This window comes from Pezoporus flaviventris, unplaced genomic scaffold, assembly GCF_033815535.1.
Source record: "Pezoporus flaviventris isolate CSIRO_AGI_PZ_B2104156 unplaced genomic scaffold, CSIRO_AGI_Pfla_v1 ptg000037l, whole genome shotgun sequence".
Taxonomy (NCBI): domain Eukaryota; kingdom Metazoa; phylum Chordata; class Aves; order Psittaciformes; family Psittacidae; genus Pezoporus; species Pezoporus flaviventris.
The window spans coordinates 1912830-1938654 of record NW_026892585.1 but is presented as its reverse complement, the minus strand read 5'-3'; the positions used below and the strand labels follow the sequence as shown (position 1 = coordinate 1938654).

The 25825-nt window shown below is 42.8% G+C and overlaps 1 protein-coding gene across 1 annotated transcript; it reads left to right on the top strand.

Moving 5' to 3' along the window:
• Positions 1-1625: 1625 nt before the first annotated feature.
• Positions 1626-23390, top strand: CRTAP (cartilage associated protein). Its single transcript, XM_061464363.1, has 7 exons — positions 1626-2263; positions 6040-6189; positions 6803-6974; positions 9025-9153; positions 10768-10913; positions 13687-13770; positions 22662-23390. Exons 1-7 carry the CDS (start codon positions 1802-1804, stop codon positions 22719-22721), a joined length of 1203 nt encoding a protein of 400 aa, XP_061320347.1. The 5' UTR covers positions 1626-1801; the 3' UTR covers positions 22722-23390.
• Positions 23391-25825: the final 2435 nt, after the last annotated feature.

The window sequence follows — 25825 nt, the reverse complement described above, 5'->3', positions numbered from 1 at the left end:
CTTCTCAGAGATTGTGGCTATTCCCAGTGCAGTGTTTCTTTGGGGAATGGGGCTGTAGTTTTTGTTTTGCATATAGGGCACATTTTTGCAGCTTTCTTATTATCACGTGTGACTCTAAACAGGACACGTACCTCAAAGAACACCCGCATCTTCCAAGAAGCAGTGTGACATGCTTCTGAGATCTTTCCCTGTTCCTCCTAAAAATGGTCCAACTGAAATTCTTCTACCTGTGGAAATTTGCTTTCTATAGCCAACAGAACAGTTAGGTTTTCAAGATAACATTTCTTCTCACAAGTGACTGTCTACCAGCTGTTAAGTCTTGTAGAGGCAAGTTCCTGGCACTGTAACCTCCACCCCTTTGTTCCTTAATCCACTCCAGAAGTGATTTGCATAACAATTTCAATTGCCTCCCCAGCAAATAACCAGTGACAAGGACATGGTGCAGAGAGAATCGACCTGACCACATTTACACAGATCTGAAGGACTTGGTGGAAAGCAGGTAGTCCTATTAAAAAATCACTCCTGTAGGCCTCTATGCACAAATGCTGTTATGACTCCTGTAAAAGCACATCTAGGGAATCTTACACAAATAAGCACAAAATAACCTTCTTGAGCTTTGTCCAGGATAGTGGAAAAATAATGGTTTAGACTGGCCAATATTCAGTGCTCTTTGTTATAAGCTGCAATACCTCCAGTTCTGGTTACACTACCTTGTCCATCAGCAAGGGAAAATAATGAACTTGTTTCTTGACCAGTTTCCTTGCAATACCAGGTGGCAGGCGTGCCCTAAGCATAGAGATTAGCTGTACATCCGTAATATCACACGTTCTGGAAAAGGAGTGCTGATAAACGGGACAGGGGGGTCTGAATTTTGGTCAACAGTGAGATACATGCACAGATCCGCCCTCCTGCACCCTTCTGTAGGGGCTTCTACAAGGAAGCTTCTAGAAGCTTCTCACAGGAGGAGAGCCACTGACGAGGCTCCAGTGCAGGCAGTGTCGGCTGGCTCCATGACAGACCTGCCACCAAACAAGGCCGAGCCCATCAGTGTGCAGAACCGCAGCCCATGGGAGGGCCTCACATTGGAGAAGTTTGTCAAGAACACCTCCCCAGAAAAGCAGCAGGCTGATGAGAAGCAGCACCTGTGGCAGGCGAGCCCATGGAGGTTGACCCGTCACAAAATGGCGGGCCGGCCTGCTCCTGCCCTTGCCGCCACAGGATACCACACGTTCCAGGCAGCTCATGCTGGCGGACGTGTGGCTCCTTAGGAGGAAACCTGCTCCCGACCCGCTGCCTCGCACCCCTGGATCCGCACTGGAATATGCATTCCCCAGCCCACAGGCTCGCATCAGAGCTGCTCCCGCTGCCGACCGCGCCCCTGGCGCCACAGAAAGGAGGCGGGAGACGGTCCTGCGCCTCTTGTCACTCATGCGGCCGACTCCCAGCTCGGGTGCGAGGAGGCTTTCGAAGGAGGGCGACGGAATCCAAGGCAAGAAGGAGACGGAGAAAGAAACCCAGCGAGAAGGAGAAGCAGCAAGCGGGTAACGGGGACGCTCCCCCTACCAGCCCTGCTCAGCTTTCAAGGTGGGGCACCGTAAGAGCGGCGCAGCTGCAATCTGCTCCCCGCCAGGAGGGGCGCCAGCGGCAGCCTTAAACCTCCCGCCTCAGTCGCGCTTCGCCCACCACAGGCTTCCCCGGCCGGGGTCGGGCCGGCTTCCCCGAGCCCTCCCCCGGCTCCTCCCCTGGTGCCGCGGCTCTCCCCTTCCTGCAGCAGAGACGTGGTGGCCGCCGGAGCGCAGTGATGTGGCTGTGGCTGGGGTTGTCGGCGCTGCTGGCGGCGGCGGGCGCGCAGTACGAGCGCTACAGCTTTCGCAGCTTCCCGCGGGACGAGCTCATGCCGCTCGAGTCTGCCTACCGCTACGGCCTGGACCAGTACAGCACCGAGAACTGGCCCGAGAGCGTCAATTACCTGGAGGTCAGCATGAGGCTCTACCGCCTGCTGCGCGACAGCGAGGCCTTCTGCCACCGCAACTGCAGCCACGCCGCCGGGCAGCCCCCCGCCGTTGCGGCCCACCCCGCCGCTGCCTCCGGGGGAGCTCTGGCCGAGCTGCGCCTCCTGTCCGGGGTGCTGCGGCGGGCGCAGTGTCTGAGGCGCTGCAAGCAGGGGCTGCCTGCATTCCGACAGGCCCAGCCCGGCCGCGACCTCCTCGAGGACTTCCAGCGCCGAGAGCCCTACAAGTACCTGCAGTTCGCCTACTTCAAGGTGAGGCCCTGCCCTTCGTCCCTCCTCATCTTCTGTCTGCTGTGTCTCTGCTCTGCCTGTGCCTCCCCAAAGTCTTGCCTGGTGCTCTGCCACACTCCAGCCAAGCCAAGTAAGCCAAACTTGCCTGGCAGTGTTGCGGTGGAGCGAGGGGGACAGTGTGGACTGTCCCTGCACAGGCATATTGGATGTGGATACCTCACACACCCACCTGTGGCAAAGCTCCTGACTTATTGCCTTACACTCCAAGTAGTTGCTCTGGGCTGTAGCCTCATTCCCCATCACCTTCTCCACATCAGTTTAGCTACCAGTTGTCCACCCCACCTCCATTTCTGTCTGTGGTTGGGCCTCCCAGTCCCTGCCCTCCTGGGACTCTGCACTTCATTGTCTTCTAGGTATGTCTTCAAGCCTCTTCCTCCCATGCACTTCATGTAACCCACCGTGGGACCAGTGTTTGCGTTGTGTGCCCCCCTGCTTGCCCACGTGCTGCTATCCAGCTCACTCTTCAGCAGTTTTTCCCCAACTCATCCAACCACATCCCCTAGATTAGCCCCTCCAGTTCTTCTCAGACCCTCACCCACTAAACCCTGCCTTCTCGTCCTGTAGTTGGGTTTTTCTCTATGCCTGCCCCTCTTTCCATCTGCCTTGTTTTGTTTGTAACCTGTGAACCCTTTTTTAGACCTTGCATGTCACTGCTCTGCTATTGCAAGCACTATTTGCTGCTTTCTGTCCCTCAGAATGTCCATCTCCCTTACTTACTTCCTTCTGGTCCAGTTGTTTCAAGTGCAGCAGCTCCCAGCCTGTGACTCACAGATAACCAGGTGCCTGCAAACAGCAGTTTTGTTACAGCCACAGGAAGGAGTAAAGGGAAAACTGGCTGCTGAAAGTGTGACATTAATGCTAGCCCTGGAATGGTGTTTACTTTTTGCTCCAGGGTTAGCCAAGGCTGGGGACACACACCTCTTTTAACAGGTTTCATCCCGTTCTTCTAGCTACTTGTCACCCTCCTGTCCAGGATCTTGAGTGACAGTTCTGTCCCTTCTTCTCACCTTCCTCTTCTGCTCTCTAAATCAAGGTCTATCCCTCATGCCATCCCCTTAGATACTGCAATTACTTGCATTTCAAATAAAGGGGATTTCTGGGGAGGGAAGTAAACAAGCTGAATTTTGCTTAGATTGTTTTCTTTCAGGCAGTCGCTCCCAACATATCCCAGTATACGTTATATAGGGTTGTATGCTTGTGCATTGTTTTCGAGGTTGCTGCTTGAAAGCACTCATCAACACTCATCATCTGTGTCTTATTGGTAGGAGTGCTGTTTTCTCCTTATAATATTCATTTTTTTTTCCAAATCACACAAACAAATGTAGGGAAATGTGCTCTCTCAAAATAGACACAGTATCTGCATGCACAGTATCACACCAGTGTCATCCTGTGAGTTTAAAACCATCCCTAAGATCATGCGGAAGAGATTAACTTTATATATTAAGGCCTCTGCACATGCAGAAGGTATCAAACAGGGGGCATTTCTCTTGAATAGGAGAGTGGGCAGGCAGACCTCCCATTCTCAAAGCCATATATGGATACCAAAATGACATCAGCACAGATGTTTCCATTTTTTGTCTGTCTTTAACCATTCATTCCCCTCTTGTGGCACGTACAAAGCTTGCAATTTATGGATCACAGCAAAAATCATTCCTACGTCCTGTTTCTGGTACAGTTAAGTAACTGGTGGGTAGGAATGCGAGAGGCAAATGGGAGAAACCCCTCCCTCTCCCTTTAAACTGTTTTTCCATCCCATTTGCAGTAGGCTTGAGAGGTGCAGTGTGGTGGTTTTCCCCTTTAGTGTCAGTTGTTCTTGTTGACTTTCTTACTAGGTTGCAGTTCAGGTCTGAGCCCTTGCCACTCACTGGGGGAGTTCTTGGTGGGCCTTCTAGAGCTAAACTGCTATGTACAAGGGATTTTTTCCTTACTGGTGGTTTTCTCAAGAAAGGAATATCTCTTTCCCAACCCCCTAGCCCCCCCCAGCAGACTTCTATAGTATAGAAAGAAGGAAGAGGGAAATGCTTTATGTCATTTTTTAGAGTGACCATGTGTTTATTGAGGTATGTTCCAGAGTGAAACTTTGCCACGTCTTAGATCCTGGGAGTAGATGTTTGTATGCTGCTGCTTGCTCCTTTGGAGGGAGCTTTCTTGTAGCCACAGAGTTCAGTTAGGAATGTTTCTGCACAATTTTTCTTTTTTGTAGTGGTGAAAATTGAAACTGAGAGCGAATTGTGGACTAAGCAAAACTGAGAGGCCTGTCAGCCTACTGACAAACAAGGTTAAAGGATAAAGCACAAATGAAACCTGGTGTTTGACGAAAGTGCAGCTGAGATTTCCCATTGTGTTTAGCGCTGTCTGGGATGACTGGAAGCACATAGTTTTGGGACAGCCAGGAAGGGCAGCTGGCAGAGCTCCAGTGCTGGGAGGGACACTCACAGCAGAACCTCAGCGAGAGCTCATGTTAGAGTTGAAGTCATTTCTTTCTGGTAGTTGTCTCTCAAGTTTCTTTCTGAAATGAAGGGGCACCTTTTATGGATGAAGACAGAAAAAAGCATGCACGTGTATGCTTGTGATTCTTGCTCATAGTTTTATACATACACTTCCAGAAGCCATTTTAGATGTGAGGTAGAACTCTGTATCACCCGCATCTCAGTGCACTGAATGGGTTGATGTGGATCTTGGCTTATAAGGGAAAAGGTTTTAATATTTCACAAATATTTAAGACTTTTACTTGCTCACTCTTTCCAAATATGTGCATATGTACTACATAGTTTATAAAAATGTGTATCTATATGCAAACTAAAAAATATAAATGCATGCACACAGAAGTACATACACATTTGGCACATGCAGTTGTAAGTAAGGAATACATACTTCACAAAGTATTTTTAATGGGGTTTAAAAATGAGTACAGAAAATCACATTAGGACACAATTATTGAGCAAGTCCCTGCTGTTTGCACTAACTTTGTAACACCACCAGGAAGATAGATTATTGTAATATTGTCTTGCGTGCCACTAGGCAAATAAGCAACATAAATATGATATAAACATGGTAAGTGATGACTCCTACCCAGTATCCAGAGCTTAGCATCTGTAATTGCTGTGAGAGAAGTCCCACACAGGACAAACAATATAATCTTGTGCCTTGTCAGCTTCCCTGTCATCTTTTAGCCTATTGAAAACATCCTGCAGCTCAGCCCCTGCTGCAGGAGGACCCCCACAAGGGTGCACTGCGCCTCAAGAGACCAGTGGCAGCACCTACTACACCCTGAGCTCTGTGCTGCAGCCTCCCCTCTCATCAGTTCTGTCTGGGTGCCAATGCTAGCCACTGCTGGGGCAGCCAGAGCAAAGCTCCCAGACCAGGCCCTGGTCCTGAGGCGAGTGCTCGCCATCCTGCTTGCCTGCCCGTGGGGGGAGCTGCCACGCTATGTCCTGTTCGCTGCACTCCTGGTCACTCGCACTCCCTGGGCTGGCTTTTTACCCACTGATATGTTCATACAAATATATATGGTCACACAAAATGTTCATAGTGATGCAGCTAGGAGTAAAACTGAGAAAAATTACATCAGTTTTACTGTACTGTTGTATCTGCTGAGAGTGGTTTCAGTAGAAGTAAGTTTGGGAGTATAGAGGCTGCAGGAAAGTTCATTGACAGAAACTTGGAAACTTTGAACTGTTTTTTTTCCAATTGACCTTTCTTCCCCTGCCTTTCCTTCTCTCCCCATCCCTGTTTAGGCTAATAATCTTCCAAAAGCAATTGCAGCAGCTCACACATTTCTTCTGAAGCATCCAGATGATGAAATGATGCAAAGAAATATGGCCTACTATAAGAGCATACCTGATGCTGAGGAGCATATTAAAGACTTGGAGACAAAACCTTATGAGGTATGCTTTTTTACTCACAGTCTGGTCTTTTGGAACTGTTCAGTTACTTCTCTTACTGTGTGAGATTCAAGAACATTATTTGCTCACATATTCTTGGTTCCTACTCTCCGTTCCCTCTTCCTGTCTTCTCCATCATCTCTGTTCTGCCTGCTTGATGCAGTCAGTAATTCTCACCTCTCACACTTTTCACTGTTTCATAAATGAGTCGCAGTGATTCATAGATAGTGGCACACCTGGAGGTCACTACATGCAGGTCACTACTGGAGCTAAGGAGGTGCATAGTTACTCAAATGTGGTATAGTGGCAGAGCTTAAAATAAGCTGGACATTTGGTGTTAAATATTCAACTGAAAATGTCTGTCAAAACCTGTGCTTTAGATTCACACTCTTACTGCTGTCCAACAGGCTTTTATTTCGATCTGAAATAGAATTATGTACTCTGCTCTCTAGAAATACCTGGTAAAAGCCATTAACATTTATATCTGTTGTCCTCACATTAATTGGATAACAGCTTCTATAGTAATTCAGACATACAGACACATCCTGTATTTGAATTTACACGCTGATTTCCACAGATCAGTTATTTCTGGTTCTCATTCCTGCCAACTTTCCAGAATCTTTTTGTCAGGGCTGTGAGAGCATACAACGGTGACAACTGGAGAACATCTATCTCGGACATGGAACTGGCTCTTCCTGATTTCTTCAAAGCCTATGATGACTGTACAGCAGCCTGTGAAGGCTCTCGAGAGATCAAGGATTTTAAAGACTTCTATCTTTCCATTGCAGGTGAGCAGTTAGGAAATAATAAGGGAAGATGTCCCAAAGGTGCACTTCAGTTTATCTGTAGGATTGACTACCAGAGTCCTGTTTCTCAGTTTGCAGCATGAAACGCACATGCTACACCATGCTCAGTTTGGGCCAACATGGGTTTATTAGATTCACTGAAAACTGCTTGAATTCTGGTTTGCTCTTTCCAGTAGGATAAAGGAGGGCTGTCAGCAAATCAGAACGGAGAGCTTTTACTTTAACATGTGGAAATTGAAGAGTGTGTCAGAATAACAGATGTGTAAGTAGTAAGAACTACTCCATCCAGGTAGCAACAGTTATCCAGACGGGTCTCTTAACCAACATTTCAATATCAGTTTGGCACCTTTGAGGCTCAGGGGTTAGCCTGCCTTCAAAATCTGCTATGTGTTTTGTGTGTCACTGGTCAGATGTATCTGCTTTCTCATAAACATGACAAATTTCTGTTGCCTGTTTTTCATCTTTCCTCCAGCAGAGTTTTGCTAGCAGTTAAGATTTCTTTAGTATGTAGATTAAAAAAATCAATTGCTTTGCAAAGGAAAAGAGATGCCACCTTTTTTGATTGCTGTCAAATTGACACATACTCATTTCCTATGTTCTTTTGTAGCAGAAGAAACAATTTCTTCAGTGCTCTGGGCTTAGTGTTGCTGGCAATGTTGCGTGGAGAATGCTGGCATGCTTTATCAACAGACTTAAAAATGTGAAAAATGCAACAGAATTTCTGCTTTGCCAGAAGGAAAACCAACCTAACTTTGTCCTAAAGATGTGTTGCTGAGAAAAGATTTGTGAAATATGTAGATACATAGATGTGAGGTACAAGAGCAGCTCCAGTTTCTCAGTGTGGAACTGGTACCCATCAGTACAGCTGACATGGAACAGCTATTGCTGGCTGTTCCTTAAGTCATGCTTTACTCTTTGGCTAAGCGGGCAGGTGCCTAGGACCTCCAGATAAGGAGCGAAGGTCCAATCACAGGTGGTAAAGCATGAAACACAGGCCTTCTTTCCCAATGGTTCAGAGCCCTGACATCAGGATGACTCCAAAGCCAGAAGTGGCCATGCTTAGCTATGATTGGCACTTGCTGTCATCCTTCCCCTTCCTCCTTGGAAGGAAAGGACAATTCCCAGCAATAGTGGTGGGAAGGAAAAGTAGATGCTGCATGATGTCATCTTGGGCGTATGCATGCATTTCAAGTACTTTGTTCTTGACATAGGAAAACTCGCATTTACTTGCGCTGCCTGGGCAGAGCTGTCCTCTTGCTCCCGGGAGATGCGTTCTGCCTTTGAGGCTTTTAATGCAGAAGTAGATGCAGCAAGAAAAGATAACCAGAAGTATTTGGTGCTTGCACTAGGTACATGTTTATCCCTGAGCAGTGAGTTCTGTTTGGAAGCCAGCTGTCCTCATTGCATGGGATCACTTCACTGAGGGACTGGTGTTTCTAGCTTTATGTACTGGGTAGAATTGAATGCTACTCTGTTTTGAGATTCCACTGTTCTTGTAAAAGATGGGCCTGGTAATTTCATTTCGGTTCGCTTCAGCATTCTTTGTGTTAGGAATTGTCAGAGATGAAAACAGGGGAAGGGCCCTTTGCTGTTCTTTTGCTTTGGTCAGAGACTTGCCACGTAACTTGGTTTCACCTGCCCAATGTGGCTGACAGGGAAACTAAGGCTTTAAAATACTTCTGTTTTGTGGTGGTGCCTAATGTGATCTGTCCCGAAACTGCTCGAAATTCTTTGTTGGCGGCCACAGACTGCCTGTAGGTGTCAGTGTAACCTAACTGCTAGGGCTCTGGAATTACGGCTTTGAATCATTTCAAGTCCGGACCACCCAGATTTTTACGGAAGAGCTAAGTACCAGTGCTTGATACATACCTCAGATGGAGCTGTAGATGCTCAGTACTTCCGAGCAGCAAGATCCAGCTGCATAGAACCCAGGAGAGCATTATAAGGTGAAATGTTAATGGGTACCTAATGGGAGGGTTTATAATGATTCACTGTGCTCTATTCACATCCTGTGTTATTTTCTTCCTTTCAGATCATTATATTGAAGTTCTTGCATGCAAAGTGCAGTGTGAGAGCAATCTGACACCCATTATTGGAGGCTTTGTTGTTGAGAAATTTGTGGCCACCATGTACCATTACTTACAGTTTGCTTATTATAAATGTAAGTAGTGATTTAATATGCTGAAATAACATTAGGATGATGTGGGGCAATTTCCATTCATAATCTTTTTCCTCTAGTTATAATGCTTTACAGTGTAAGTAGTAGCCTCCAGAATCTGCATTTTAAGCTGTTCTGGGACAGAAAGTCTGAGTTGCTTGGTGTCTTTTTCTCCCTGTATAACTGTAGTTAACAGACACAGGAGATAAACCTTATTTATAGAGCCCATGATCATAAAATCCTCCATGACAAAATAAATTGCTGAATGTAAGTCCCATAAGGATTTTGTGTGGGTCAGGTCCCTCTGTTTTAAGTTATGCATGGTTGTGACTGGTCTCCACTTGGGTGCTGGAAAAATGAGGTAGTTACAGAGTAAATGTGGTCTGATCCATCAGTACCATTTGTTCTTTATATGATGTGTGCTGCCAGCACAAGTTCTTTACACTTGTGTGTAAATTTATATGAGCTTTTTATCATTTTGTGTAAATGATAAATGCTCATATAAATTATAAATGTTCATAGTCTGCATTTTAGATGTTTAAATGATGCACCAATTCTTCTGCCTGTTTGAAGTAATTCAAGACATCTTAGGGTAAAGAGCACCAGCCACTTCCAGTGGAACATGTGCAGTGAAACAGACCCATTTCATACATCTGTGTACAAAAAACGCATGGTTTGTGCCAAAAAGCCATAGGGGTCAAGCTGTCAGGCCCACATGCTTTTTAAGCAGCTGAATGTATAGCTCTAGCAAATTTTTTCTTAGGCTTATAACTTACTCAGAGAAAAGAAAGATTGTGATTCAAGGCAACACATTTAACATAACTTACTTCATTCTATTCAATAAGTACTGAATTTTCAATTTACTATTCATCGTTTCTTCCACAGAGAAACCTAGAGAGTATTTCATACCATTCAGTTTTCCCTAGTGGACTCTTATAGTCCCATTAAAATGAGGCTTATGGGGCTACATGGGTTTTGAGCAAAAGGGGACCACTTCACAGAAATTGTAGTGTTCTGGTGCTCAGTGATTACATACTTGATAGTTAAATAACTCGGTGAATTTTGCAGTTTCTTGAGGGGCTACTTGCACTGTAAATACACGTGTAGCACTTGCAGCTACTGCTGCAGGCTCCAGCATCAAAGGGAAGACGGATTCAGCCATGTAGCATCAAGTCATTAATGACTTCTGCTTGTGTTGTTTAACTGCACATTTTACACATTGACTCTTCCCTCTTTGTCAATTCTTGTACAAAGAAGTGGGGTTATTTTTTTTGCTGGGGGGGTGGTGGTGGTGGTGGTGTGGTTTTGTTTTGTAATAAATGCCCCAATGTGTACTGGGATACCAGTATCTCACTGATACTGGAATATTTGGTTAGGATTTTCATAGAAAACCACTTGGGTGATTTTTTTGAATCATGTTTCAGAAACCTGTTTCAGAACATGAAAATAGTGTATCCTTTCTGGGATGCAGTTTTGTTTTTTTTTTTTTTTATATGCAGTTGGTGGGGAGATGGAAAATGGGTTCTGTTTCCATCTGAGTGTTTCAGAGCTTGGATAATAGTAGGAATTTGTTCATTTACCTTAGCTGAATTTTCATGTGTGTGCTCTATTAATTAGCAAATGACATGAAGAATGCAGCTGCTTGTGCTGCTAGTTACCTTCTGTTTGACCAGAAAGATGAAGTAATGAAACAGAACATGGTCTACTATCAGTACCACAAAGACAAATGGGGACTTAAAGAGGAGGATTTTCAGCCCAGATCGGTAGGTGAATTAACTAATTTGCCTTCTAGACACATTCAGATGTTTTCTTGATGCTCAGTGGGTCAAAGATTGGGAAAGTGGGGGTTATCTATTGGTTCTGGAGTTAAACACATGCTGTTTTATTGAAACTGCATAGAAAGTTGTACACAGAGATGTACTGTGTGATGTAGACAGTGAGTGTCATTATAGTCTTTTGTGTTGGCATATATTACAGTAGGGTATAATATGCTGACAAGTAAATCCACAGTGGTACTTGTCTGACACATGTATATGTGTGTCTTTATCTACCTTGATGATTGAAGCAGCTGCTCCCCAAAATCTCCTGGTGTAAAGGTCGTCCCAGTAACATTTAGGCTTTTGGGAATCACTTCTTATTTGCCAACATGCCCGCTTGCTTGTTATTTCAGGTTCTTTCGACGTTGAAATGTGTCTGGATACAATAACCTCAGCTAAACTTACTTTCCACTTACTTTAGAACATAGTTAAGCGGATGAGGATGGAAAAAGGTCCAGGACCATACTGTATCTAGTTATCTCAGCTGGAATACTTGCTGCAAAGAGTCCACAGTAAACATCAGGACATCCAGCAATGATTGTTATCTCTACATCCTTGCTTTATGTCTTTCTAGACGTGTATGTACCAACTGGTTGGATATGAGTGGGATTCTGAATTTATCTGATAAAACACATATATTAAGATTCCATATAGTCCTAATTAAAACTACTATTCACTTTTTACATATGAAATATATGTAACCAGATTTTATAAACTGAATTGGGATTATACATCAAAGAAAATATTTTCCATGGTTTAAGGAGCAGCATTTGAGTCACTGCACAATTATTTTCTTATTTCACAATAAGATACGTAGGACATCATCAAGTGAAATATAGTGCTCTAGCTTCATGGCTGGCAACTGAACAGTGCCATTTTTAAATCGGGGTGTATCTAGCCCAGCATAAATTCATTCTTTTCCTGTTATTTGCAACTGGACTGAAATTCTTAATCAGTCTTTCAGCATGGAGAAGGGAAAAATGCAATATAATGATGTGATCTGGCTTTGCAAAATTATTCTAAAAACGGGTTTCTATGGTATTCTTAAATTTCCATGCCCAAGGAGGTTTTACCGATAAAAACACTTTGCTGTGTTTCTGGACTACAGCAGCCTGGACTCTGACAATCAAACTGGATTTTCTCATTACTAGGATTTATGTCATACAACTGAATTAACTGCTTTGTGACACCCGAGTGACTCGTTAGACATCAGTGGTATGTGCTGACATAGTTGGTCATTAGCAGTACATGTTCTTTCTCTTACAGCATGACTTCTCTATGGAAGAGTCATTTAAGTTAACCTAGCTGAAGCAGCAGCGAGCATCCTGCTGGGCAACATTCCAGTTGCCCTTCCCATGTTGTTTCTTCAGACACCTCAGTCACTGAGACCTGCACTGGGCCAGAGGCCCTTGATTCTTAATGCTGCGTTGAACTCAGTACACGCGTGCAGTGCTTAGGTGACTGACTGTCTGTAGCAGCTCTGCAGAGCAGTTCACATATGCACCTTATAAGTTACACTGATTTCCTACACTCCTTCCTCTCAGGCCAGGAAACTGAAGTCAGAAATACTACTGCGTTTGAGTTAAATGGGTTTTATTTGTGGAGAGCTGTTACGTCCAACACACCTATCTGCACGCTGGAAACCCAGGTCTGCCTTGCAGGGCCAGCTGAGACAGAAGAAAACAAAAAAGCATTGGTTCTTTCAGGCAGCAGCGGCAAGTCTGAGTTCAGAGCTGAAAGGGACCACTCCTTTGTCACTGCTTCTGGGGACAAAACTGTGCTTTATAGCTGTATTGGAGACAATGTTTGGCAGTGGGAGTAAGAGGTAGCAAAGTATAAAACTGCAGACCACAGACAAATTTGGCATACATATACAGATAGGACAGAAGAAGGGCCTTACATGTTAACTCTGAATGTTTCATTGATAACTTTGCAGGAGCTGAGGACTACAGATAATTTTTAAATATTAAATGCACACAGCTGTATTTTCTTCTGCATTGATCCATGTAACTAAGAACAGAAGTTGCTTGCTATGCTAATCGCTTGTCATGAAAACCATAGTGACTCTGGTTTATTTTCACAGTGGTAATGGAGTGACAGCAGCATTTGGCTCTGACACTAAGCTTTAGATGCTCTTGTGAAAGAGGAAGTTTCCTGTTTTCCATCCCAAAAGAGTTAAAGGGGATGATCAAAGTAGATTACTGTTGGTATTCACAAATATGAGAGTAGGTGACTGAGCTAAACAGACAGGTTGGTGACCATACTGAATTTCCCTAGCCCAGACTGAGGCTGGGATCAGCCATTATCATGCAGAATAGCTTAGTGTCTCTCTTTCTCAGAACTGCCTGCTGCCATACGCCAGAGCACAGGGAGACAGAAGCTTTCTCACATCCAAAGCCTGCTGGAACGCAGGCACAGGCTGCTGCTCAGCTCTGGCAGTCTCATTCCTTATCCTCAGACTTGCCAATGCTTTGAAACGTGAGAAAGAGGAGAGTGCTTTGTTCTTCTGACACCGATGGAGCTTGTGCTTTGAAAGGTCCACACAAGACACTGGATACACTGCTTGCTGTTCTGCTGTTTCCTTTAACAAACATTATTACCCCCCCTGGATCTACCTTCTACTAAGTCTGGGTCTCACTTTGCTGGGGTACCTTCAGGTGACATGTGATGACACTCCCCTGTCTTGCTACCCTAACGTGGAGATTCTGTTTTTTGATAGGAGGCTGTTCGATATCACAACATAACCACGCTCCAGTTGGAAATGTATGACTTTGCAAAGGAACATCTGATGGATGATGATGAGGTGAGTTTTCTAGAAAGGAAATCATGGTCAAAAACCAGCAATCACATTAAAGTGAAGATGATACATAAATGGAATCCAAGGATTTAGCTATTATGGAAAAATCTTCTTGTAACCATGACCATTTTGGCATGATTTTTTCTTTTGTAAATGGAATATAAGAAACAAACCAGAAGAACATCACATACAGTTTAAAAAAGTATGGCTGGTATTAATACGAAGGTAAATATAACACATTGAGCCCACGAAACAAAAATCCACCTTGCAAGCTATAACACAAGGGGGCAGAGAAGTAGTGTGTATATGTATATTTTTATATATATTATATATATATTTAAACCTAATGTTTTTCTGGTTTTGGGGGGTTATTTGGGTTTGGGTTTTTTTGGTTGTTTCTGTCTGAAATGTTGTTTAAATTAGATTTAAAGATCCTTATAGTTTTGTCCAGAAGTAACCACCTAAATCTTAATCTTTGTCAAAAGGAAATCTTGACATCTGTTGGTTTTGGGTTGTTTTTTTTTTTCCTGCACAGTAACATTTTGCTCACCCAGTCTTGCTTCTTGAATGTTTGGAATTCCTGGGCAGATAACATAAAATTACTACTATTGCTATTATTACTATTGGTTTTTAGCAAGAAAAGTAGTTGAATTTTTGAGAGGGCATTTCTTTGTTGCCTACAGCTGAAATGAAAGTGTGGAGGCTTTGGGTTGCCCTTTGTTTTGCTTTGTTTTCAGAATCCTTCATTTAAAGGTTTGAAAAGACTCTTCAAATGATGGAATAGTTCATTGTTGGCATTGGCAAAGAGCTGTGCTCAGTTTGGCATGGGGCAGGGTACTTGTAATGATCACAGCTGAGCTCTTTTTTAGTTAGAAAAGAGAAAGATGGTTTGTGTTAAAAAATGAAATCGCCTTTGCAATTTTCATGTTATCCAGCCCATAGGGAGGCATCATATTTTATAGCACAAAAGTAATAACATGTCTGTGCTGCCTTCAGTATGCTAGTGACCTGAAAACAAGTCTATACATAAAATTCCACTGCAAGGTTAGCAGACTTGAGGAAGACTTTCCATTGTGATAAAACCGTGAAAGACAGTTTAATGAGCTTGTTATAAGGTTAAGCTTAGATGAGGACTAGTCTGTATGGATTTTCATCTGGGTGTGAAATACTTGAGCACTTTCTATATTCCCTTGTTGGTTAGTGCTTTGCCCATTATGTTGGGCATAAACTTAATTTGTAGTGCTTCTCTTGTATCTGCTGCTTCAGAAGGCAGCGATGAGTAGTTGAGGAAGTGGAGAAGCAGTCTGTTGTGAGGGCTTTCCCCATATGTTGTTAGAAGGAGGGATAGAAACAATCTTGAGCCTCAAGTACTGTGTTGTATATAGAATATATACTGTTCTATATAAACAAGCAGTTATTTGCTGGCATTCATTCCTGTAGCCAGTTTCACTGGTGCAGTTATAAATGACATTGCAATCTGCAGGAGGGAAGTACAGTGGAAACCTCAATTAAACTTATGGGGACGTGACAAGGAAGTCACATTACACTGGATTAATATTTGGGTTAAACAACCAAAATTATTGGGTCCGGTAGTGCCACAGATATCCCTACCCAACACTCTCATCATAATAGGAAAGTTACCGTTCTCCTCTCCCAGGGAAAAGCTTCTGTGCCCTCCCTTACTAGGGCTGAAGAACCTGGGAGGGGTGGAGGCTGTCCATGCCTCTGGCTTGGCTCTGGCTTTTGGTAGAGAACTCATAAATCCCTGGCTACTAGAACTTGTCTTTGGCTGCAGGAGCCTTCCAGGGAGTCCAGACAGAGCAGGAATAGCACAAAGGTAAAAGCACTACCTTCCAGTTTCTGCTGTATGGGCAGGAGCTGGTAGCAGAAGTGGAATTTCTTGTTAATATTTCTCCTGGCACAGATAGAAAAGCTTATTCCATCGGAATGCTGAAAACTGAAAAACCCAGATAAGGTGTTACAGTAAAAGCTTTATTAAAAGTTGTTAAGGATGAAGGCAATCTCTCTTTTTAGTACACTGTTTATTTAAACCATGTGCATCTTGGGCCATAGGCCATACCTTTTGTGTGTCCCTGTGGTCCATGTTTGCTGTCTGTGAAGTTGCTTGTGGGCCAACAAGCCCCTAAAATAATCTGCAGAAGAAAATCATTCTCTTTCCTTGAGTGAAGCAAAAGGATTCATGTGGCAAAAGGGTCTCTTCCTATGTGAATGTCATCATCCCCAAGTGGAGAATCTCACTTTGTTCAGACTTCTCAGTGCTCCCATATCATCCATGTGGCTTTTTAAATCCAATTAGCAAAGTGAGTGAGAACATGTGGCTTCTTCCAGTAATACATGGCAGTAATTGCAAAGGCTGGAACATGCAGTAATGATTTTTGCATATGTCACTACAAGAAATACTGTCCTGTTCATGTTACTTTATTAATGTTTTTCCACAAGGAAATGAAAAACTCCAGTTCAAACATTTAACACAGCAGAGGTGACAGAGAACATTAGTGCCAACTAGCTACGAATTACTTTTTCTTAAGAGTAATTATTATTAAATATCCTTACAGTTTTCCACTGTGAAGTTGAAAGAACATTACACGGAGTTGTCATCTTAGTTGGCCATGGCTTGTTAAGCTTTTGGATTCCTGTTCAGATGTGTAATTCATAAAGGCTCTAATAGATACAACTCCTGGTATTGCACAGATTTAAATAGCAAACGGAAATGCTGTTAAGAGCCAGATACTCAGCTAGTGTAGGTATAACTTCAGTGCTGCACTAATTGTATGAGACATGTTTCTGGCCCATAAAATCAGTGTTCTTGAGGATTTTTTTTCTTATTTTATTTTCAGGGGTAGCTACTTAGCTGTTCTAAATTGCACAAGAACCACAAGTATTTGGCTGAGATGAGCCTACAATGTGATTTTTGATTTATTTTTTTTTCTTTCAGTACTTGATCACTAGGTGAAAAACTGTTGGCAGCTTTGACCCACTTTATTTGCCATCTTGTTCTTTTTATTTGTATATGATGTGTGTGTCCATTTGTACAGTAGCTGAAATTCAGATTCTCCATTCTTGAGTGTGATGCGAAGGAAAGTAAGTGTTGAACTAATGTGATTGCTGCAAGAAGAACACGTGGAATAACATCAAAGCATGAGGGCCCAGTAGGCTACTTACAGCAAATAATGGTCTGAAGTCAACCTATTTTTCTGCTCAGAAATCACTAACACCATGTTTTCAGCTTTATTAGCTCACTTATTTGCATGCATTCGGATGATCTATACAAGTGTGCTTGTAATGGCAAGTTGTAACTGCAGACATGTAAACCCTGCCTTGCCTGCAATCTCAGACCAGCACAACTACAATAGCACTGCTACACTGAGAAGAGCTGGTGGCAGCCATTTCAGAGAGGGTTGGCAGCTAAGTGGCATTGTTATGGTCCTTCTTCAACATAAGATTCTTTAGAGAAAGAAGGTGGGTTTTTTTGTCATCATTTGCTAGTGGAGATACTTGCTGCTGACGTGGCTGGCCCTGCAGAACCTTCCTGTTTTCCCCTCTTGCTTCTTTACCGTTGGATATGTATCCTGGTCAAAGATGTTCCTTCTTCCATTTAAATCATCTTCTATGGGAAGCTGGTTCCATGGTTGGGCTTAAATGGCAGGATGTCCCTAAATTGTGACATTAGGAGGAATTTTTACCTGCCCAGTTGTAAGTAAGCTTCTGCATGCAGCATAAAGCAGGCAAGAGAGAGTAAGTGGAGTTCAGAAACAAAGCCACTAGAAGGCTTCTGTTTTCAGTGCAGTGGGAGCAGTGTTGAAGTTGCTTTGAAATTGGGCTGACTCATGTTTTATAGGCATTATAAAAACGTTAAGAGGAAAGCATTTTTATTGGATTACTATAAAACACTATTGTAATAACTGCAGTGTGCTGCAGTCTCATAGTGTATGGGAAGAGAACAGTTACATGTTCAGAGTGTATCAATAAAAACGAAATGGAAAAATATTTGAGAAAGCAGTTAACATACATGTAAAGAGCAAATATGCTCTTTTAATATTGAAGAAAACCCCCATCTAAATGCATGTGGCAGTGGGGCACTGTGGACTAGGTATCTGAAAAATAAACAGGTTAAGGGCCAAATAATTTCTCTGCACAAAGAATTGAGGGATTTTTTTCCCCCTTCGCTAGAATGCAAGGAATGTCCAGCCTGGTCTGTACTGCTCTTGAAAGATCTGGGAAGTGTTTGAGGTGGTTACAGTGAGCTCTCATGTTTTAACTGAAGGTTAGATCAAGGAACTTTTTCTTGGTCGAAGACTGAATAAACCTTTCAGGCTGAGCCATCCATTGACACATGCCTTACTGTTATCCCAAAATAATGTGTGGCCCCAAAATATCACTGGCCAGAGGACTGGGAGGTGTGCACTTCGTAAGCTCTATCAGGCCTGTGGAGCACATACCCTCCACAGTTGTCCACATCAAACCTTTGTCTTCCCTCTTGCAAGATGGTTACTCCTCCTTGAACAAAATCTGCTGGTTTTCATAACCTAACTTTGTCACTTCTTCCATGAGTTACTCAAATTAGTCCCTGGGGCAGTTACAGGACAATTACTCATCGGTTCCTGGGCAGCCCTGACCTCTCCTCATACATGTTACCCCTGCAACCCTTTCCCCTACCACTATCTTTTCACCCATGGCCCAGTACGTAAGGGAATCAAATCTGTTACTCTCACTGTTGAACAAGTTCCCAGTGACTAAGATCTTCCAGCTGTAGCAAGATTTCAGTTTTTGCTGTGAAGGACAGCTAGGGGATATTTTGTGGGATAAATGTTCTCCTTCTAGATCATAAGGAAACAAAGATCCAGCCAATTCTCCTTGCTCTGTTTGTTGTCTCTCAAGGTACAGTTTGTTGAATGAGTTAGGATAAAGGCTGCTTCTTACTCATCCACTGATAATCACACATGGAGGCATGTCCATAGTGATACTTTTCTATAGAGCTTAATTAATTCTAGAACACTATTGTTTTAATATTTTCTGCTCCTTCCCTAAAGATCAGTACCCACTGCGGTGCATACAGAGGCCCTATTAGAAAGGCCATCAACAGTTCTGCGTAGACTGTATAGGTTATTTCTAGAAAGCTGTATTTTTTTTCCCCATAAGTTTTCCAGTTCCCCCTGAGAAAGGACAAGGACCCATGAATGATCGATGTTTTCTATGTAGAAGGCGGTGCTTAGTCTTTGCAACTAACAGCAAAGCATCTGATCTGTCAGTACAGCTGCTATTGCTTGCAACAAGACTGAAATGCTGCTGTCAAAAGAAGAGTTGGTGCTGGACTGTCAGTCTCAAGTGGGCTGTAACTGAGCCGTGTACTGGTAGCTTTTCCTCTTTGCTGTTTATTTTAATAGCATGGTTAGGAGTCTCCAAAGTACAGATGTTTCTTCTAAAAGGTTGTGTTTTGTGTGTGTGCATGCAGCATTTAACATTGCATAAGGAAGGGCTGGCAACAATCCCTGGCCCACTGTGTACCATGATCTTAGACACTCAGTTTGCAGTAGTAAGTGAAGACTTCTGCATTTGTCGTCTTTTTAGCACCTACTTTTTCAAGTGCTGTAGCTTCACTTAATACACCAGCTTCACTGATAACCAGTATCAGTAGCCTGGGTTAGCTTATTTCAGAACTGTGTCTTAAAATCATGTTTTATTATGACCCACCTACTCACATACCCTCTGGAAAACCTTCTGGAATGATTTACTGTGCTACAAAACTTGTTCTTTCTGTCTGTGCTCTGTTCAGCTGTTAATCTAAGCCAAGGCTGCTCAGTTTGCATATCTGGCAGATAATTAGAGGCCCCAGATGATTGTATCAGCTTCTCTGGTTCTTCCTACCACTCACACCAGTCTGGGAGCATTCCCCTTCTGCTGTTCGATATCATGCCTCTCATATTTCAGGCTATACCTGTCCTATCTTTTCCCATACATCCTTGCTGCATCACTCCCACTTCCCATTCACTGTCCTTGGACTGAGAGAGGGAAGAAGAGGTGAGTAGCACAGAGAAGGGAGGTCATGGGGTGCTGGCAGAGCTGCTCTACCTGTAGCATGTACCCAGCTTCCAGTGCAAACCAGGAGGTGAAGGCTGCAGACCGAGAGCCAGCTTGCTGATGAGGACGTGCTTCACTGCAGCTGACCAGGCAGCCCCCACGTCACACAGTTGTTGTTTGCCTAACAGCCAAGGCAGGTACTGGTCTGGTGGCAAACCCTTCTCTTCCCCCAGCTTAGTTGGACTTCACACACTGATTTACTAGCTACTGGCCAGACAGTTACATCATGCTTTGGGCCATATATTGCTCAACTCTGATTTACATCAGCGCTGTGTCTGAGCTGTGTATTTATGTAACCTGCATTACTGGTGGGTGGCTGTTGTCCTGTGTGGTAGCTGCAGCAACTGCATGTAAAATTTTCTTTCCTACTGCATGTGAAGTTTGATGTCCTTCCTGTTAAGATAGGTAGGAGCCAAATAGTGTTCCAGATAACAGGAGGAACTCTGTCACACAGAATGGTTAAATCGTATCAGAGCATTATTTCGGGCTCCAGATCCGCAGGCCAGCATGAAGTTTATTAGATATCAGTGGGCAGGAGGCTCTTTCCCTGGAGTGATCACCTTGCTGAACTCAGTCTTGCAGAATGCCTGATGCGGTGTCAAGTGAGCGCTAATGGGGCAAGGGCAGTTGGTCAATTTGGTCATAGCTGCTAGTGAGGCAATGTGATCAGCTCTTCTGATGTAGCATTAGCACCTTTCCTTAGGCTGCCAGCCACAGTGTGGACAGTTTGCAAATGTTTTACATTCTGACTGTGAATGCACAGGCAAAGGTATTTTAACTGCAGGTTTTGCTTGTCTTTAATCTGGAGTTTTTCCCTTCTCAAATATACCCAGCATCCAGGCAATTACTCAGTTGCATTAGTGTATTTTCTGTATGTATATTGTTTGGGCAGCTATGTTAATATTTGTGCCATATTTCAGCCTCTCTTACTCCCTAGTACTTCTCATTAGACCACAGCAGCTTCTGACATCCTTTCCCTTAGAGATCAATTTTGGGCTCTAGAGATTTCAAGATTTCAGTCAATTTTTAAATATCCTTTTCCAAAGGTACACTATTGAAATCCTGATTGTCTCCCTTATTCTGGGTCATCTAGTCGGATGTTTGTGCCTTTCACCCTGCCTTTCAGACTGTTTTTTAAGGAGTATCTTTGCAGGTAGAATGAGGGCAAAAATCCTTTTTATTGTCTGTTATTCTTTCATTAAACTGTGATCCTGAGGTGTAAAGTAATTAGTCTGAACTAGATCTAGGACTCCTGCAGTAGACACCTGTATTCCCAGTCTCCTAACTCTCTTCAGAGTTAATGGGACCTGCCTGTCTGTAGTCCTTCAAGAGGCATGCAAATGCTTGTGCCCAGTTTTAAGAGCTGTGCTGTAAAACTTGACCAGAAGTCCCCTGTGCCTCTGTTTTTGTATCTTCCAACTGCTTGTGTACTGACTGTTGGACCTAGTGGTTACTTTCTTCATGTCCATTTGTGAAGTGGTTTTGAGTTCTTTCCGCTATTGGGCTCCTTGGGCAATCAAAATACTTCAAACAAAGGAAAATGTGCACAGATGTCAAATTCCTGTTTTCCAATTGCCAGATTTCCTGCAACCAGTAGGACAAGTAGGGAATATGAAAGTGCTGGCATTTTTTCCCCATGGTTTTTATTGAATCGGATACTTGGATGTTTTGAACAAATCGAAAGCAAAAAGAAATTGCCATCCTTCAGGACTCGCTATAACCACTTCAGCCTTTTGAGTGGAGCTGTGAAGCAGGGCACAAGAGCAGCAGTTATTTCAGGCAGCTTTCCTCCCACTTTTATTTTTGCTTGCTTGGTTCTCATTATTTCTCTCCGTGCTAATCATGCTTCTGAAAAATGTGATGTTAATGTTTTTAATCGCCATGACCATGATACGTTTGCTGTATTAAAAATAGACAATTATTTCCTCATATTATTTTTACTGACAAGGGGTTTAATGCCCTTTCCTTACCAGAATAGAAAGAAAACTGTAAAATTTGGGTTCAAACTGCATGTCTGGAAGGTGCTGCCTTCCTAAGGAATACCTTTCAAGGCAAAAACATGCTGTAGCAGTTACTGTAGCTCAGTTGACAGAGCAGTAAATTCCAGCCGGTGGGGCTGTATCATCCCAAAGTGCTCAGGCTTGACTGTAGTCATTTGATTATGGTATAGGACATAGAACTACATTAGGAGTAGTTTAAAGTCAGATTGTTGTGTCGCTACCCTGTATTACCAGAGTGGAGCTAGTAAATACAACATTTTTCTGGTCTGAATCTATATCCAACATACTTGTTTCCAGTGTGGAAGATATTCTGGTGTCTCTGGTTCTTTACATTTTTGTTTCAGGACATAAATGGTTAGAGCAGACAGATGCAAAGTCAGAGTTACAGTTCTACAAAACACTTTGGCTTTGAATTTTGAAGCTTTCTAAAATCCTTTCATCTTTTATGGTATTTTAACGATTTCCTAATTTAACAGGTGCTTTAAACATTTCTTCTTCTACTTTGAGTTTGAGAATTTCATTGTCTGTTTAAATACCTGAAAAAGTGCAAGAGGATTTATTGTGAGTGTAACATTTCCTTCTTTTAAGATCTGTATGTCACTGCAGTTACTTGTGCTACACCTCCGTGGGCCATTTATCTGCATTTTACAGGCTTGTTGTGCTGGCTGCTGTATGAAGTGTGTTAAAAAATACTTAGATGCATTATTACAGTTTATGCTTTGGTTAAAATAGTTAAAGGTTTTCACTGATTTTGCAGCACATGGTTAACTTGTTCCTGTTAAATTTTATCCTTTCTAGGGTGAAGTTGTGGAATTCCTTGATGAGCTGCTAGAAGTAGAGGAAAAGAAGGAATCCTGATGAGTGAAATCACTATGAAGTATTTTATGAAAGTGAAGATTCACCATTGCTCCTTACTCTATTGTTTTTGGTCACCTGTAGTTCCAGCTAGATATACCTCAAAGCTGCTCCTTTAGGCCCCGTCTTATGTCACAAGATCCACTCCTGAAAGATCACTTCCATGCTGCCCTGACTCTTCTGTGAGCGTGGCTTTTCACTGTGCATTTACAGAACTGGTGCATATGGGTTTTCCCCCTGAGCTTTCTTCCCATCACACAAACACAACAGAACTGACTGTATTTTCTGGGATAACACTAAGGTGCCTTATTTCAGTGATGTTCTACTGAGTTGTAACAGCACAGCTAAATTCCAAAGAACTTCTGGCAGGTTATGATCCAGGGAAGACATAACAGTTCCTCTTGACTTTCTGAGCTATGCATTGTGTTATTTATGTATGTCTTTTTCTATGATGAAGAGTAAAGGGATACTGAATCCCAGTGCACCTGAGAGACATTGAGGTACATTTAAATAGCTGAAATAAGTTAACAAAGCACAACCAGTGATCTTGTAAGAATTGCTTAAAGAATTCTGTATGCAGTGTTGCTCTTTTTTAAGAACTAAATTAAATTCCGTGATGTGAAACTGAGGTCACTTAGAACTGAATAATAAAGAATTCCTTTTTCCTATGAATTCTTACTCTCTGTTGAAACAACTTGTGGCTCCTGTGTGAGGTGGGTCCAATCTTGTGTAAAATAATGGTGATCGATGTATTTAGCATTCTTTTCCATAGGAAACAGTTTGCTTTTTTTTGTTTTTCAGCCTGGTGGGACTGTCTGCGCAGTTCTCATCCAAAAGTAAGTACAGGTGGAGACTGAGGCAATTTGAAGTGGAATACTTAAACATTTGCATCTGAATTCCTGACATTTTTATTACTTATATGGTGGAGCCTAATACAGAAGTACTTTGAAGGCCCCAGAAATACTGTATTAGAGATGAGTAGTGAATTGGTGCACAAGAATACTGAAGAGCAGAAATCCCACTGACATAAGAGAAGGATCCAGGATTTCATCACTTGCTTTCCCCTTTCTTTTTTAAGGATCAAGTCCTGCAAGTGGCTTCATCCTGCTTACGTCAAAGGGAGACAAGAGCTTCAGTGCTCCAACTGAATCTTAACTCAGCAGAATGGAAGTGAGTTGCAAAACCAAAACCTGCTTTAGGCAGTTAAAGAGGCAAAACAGGATCTTCACGACCTTGCTGAGTTGTTGCTGCTGTAACTTACGTATGTTGTGGAGGTATAGTGTCTACACTGTTGAGTATCTGCAGAGCATAAGGGGAATCTACAGTATCGGGTTTAGGTGTCTTCCAGCCCATGACAACAATGAATCATTTTAATATGCTAGAAGTTGTGTATGAAAGATGTTTGGAAAACCAGATTGGTTTTTAGCTTCTTTAATATAAATCCCAGTTAGCATGCTGATGTGAATGGGCAGGCTGTTTTATTCTCAGGCTGAAAATCTACCAAGAGCCTTTTAACTTTAGGAGATTTACCCAGCTCCACTTGTGGTAACAAAACCAGAATCTGGCTTGCTCTGTGCCTTAATACAGAGTGAGTATTGGATTTCCTGAAGCTTTTTGTTCCACATAATATTAGCACTCCATTTATTGTAATCTTATGTAAGAATTTAACTTTGCTTTTCAAACTTAACAAGCAGTTGATCATAAACCATCACATCCCCATGCAATACGTGTATTATAATACCCAGCTGGGGTAGCTTCTCCAGTTTGTCCCTAGTTTTCTGCTGTTGGAGGTGTGTTTGTGCTCAAGGGAGAGGCTACTGCTCTGGAAGACTCTTACCATCCTGCTTTCCAACCTGCATAGGACAACTCCAGATTTTCCCCTCAGAAACCCAACTGTTAATGTTAAGGTCATATGCCCAAATAACTTCATCTTTAATACTCTTAACTTCTGAATCTAGAAATCCTGCCACTAAAGGGCATGGAGCTGGTTGGAGGTGGATGTATCTGTCTACACTGCCTTTATTTTACAACGTTTTCCATTTACTTTTTTCTTATCACCATTTACCAAGCTGACTTAAGAGCTCTGCCAAGCACTGACCATTGTCTGTTTGTTTCTGTGGTGTCTCAGCTCTTGTGTGTTGTCTGTAGGTACTGCAATGCAAAACCTTAAAGGCTCCTAAGAGAGGTGCCTGTAATGCAAGCTCCTGGGCGTAAGGTTTTCCATATCTATGCATCATGGATGGAAATAATGTGTGCAAAAAGCTTATGATCAGATTTTGCCTGTTGGTGAAGCAAATGGCATAGACTATAGTAGGTATGAGATAACAGAAAATCAGTTCCAGGATCTCTTAGGTTTGCCACCCAGAATTACTTCTTTCCTGTTAAAGAACCCCCTTTCCCTCTCCAGCACTGATTATTGGAGACTGCTGTGATATTTTTAAAGAACAAAGTATGTGGTAAAATAGTGCAACATTTTCATTCCACCAGTAAAATACTGAGCACCACAATCAACCTCTTCTGTGATTAATTTAACTTCAGTGAGTTACACTGGGGATACATTTAGTGCCTATGAACCCTAATTTTTTCTCTTCATCAAACAGTTATTCAGCCATTGCAGGTCTCTTGGGTATTATCAAATTTCTGGTAAGCTTGTGGTTCTGTCTTTAAGGCTTCCTTAGCTGATCTGTTTTCGTGTTCAGCCGTTTCCTCAGCTCTTGACCTTACAGCTAAAATCCCCTGCCATTGTGCCTGTTCAGGTGGGGATTTCATGATTGACTCGGGTGTCCATTAGCCAGTGATTTATTTTTCTTCAGCCTACGTTAGGTAAGCCTGATGGCCTTTACCATTCCACTTAAACTGAGAAGGCAGCCTATACTCTCGTGGCCTCCTGAAATGGCACCGTGATCCCTTTTTCATTTCATTCAAGTGTCTGTGGATTTTTTCTGGCTTTTTTAATTTCCACTACATATGGTCCAAAGCCAGTTCAATCTTCATAAGTACAAGTTGTTCTCAAACCCTTCTTCTTTCCTAATGAGAAATAGCTCCTCTCCCAGTTCCTCAGTATTTATTGTGGCTTTTTTCAGCATTCTCAGGTTCTTTCAACTGAT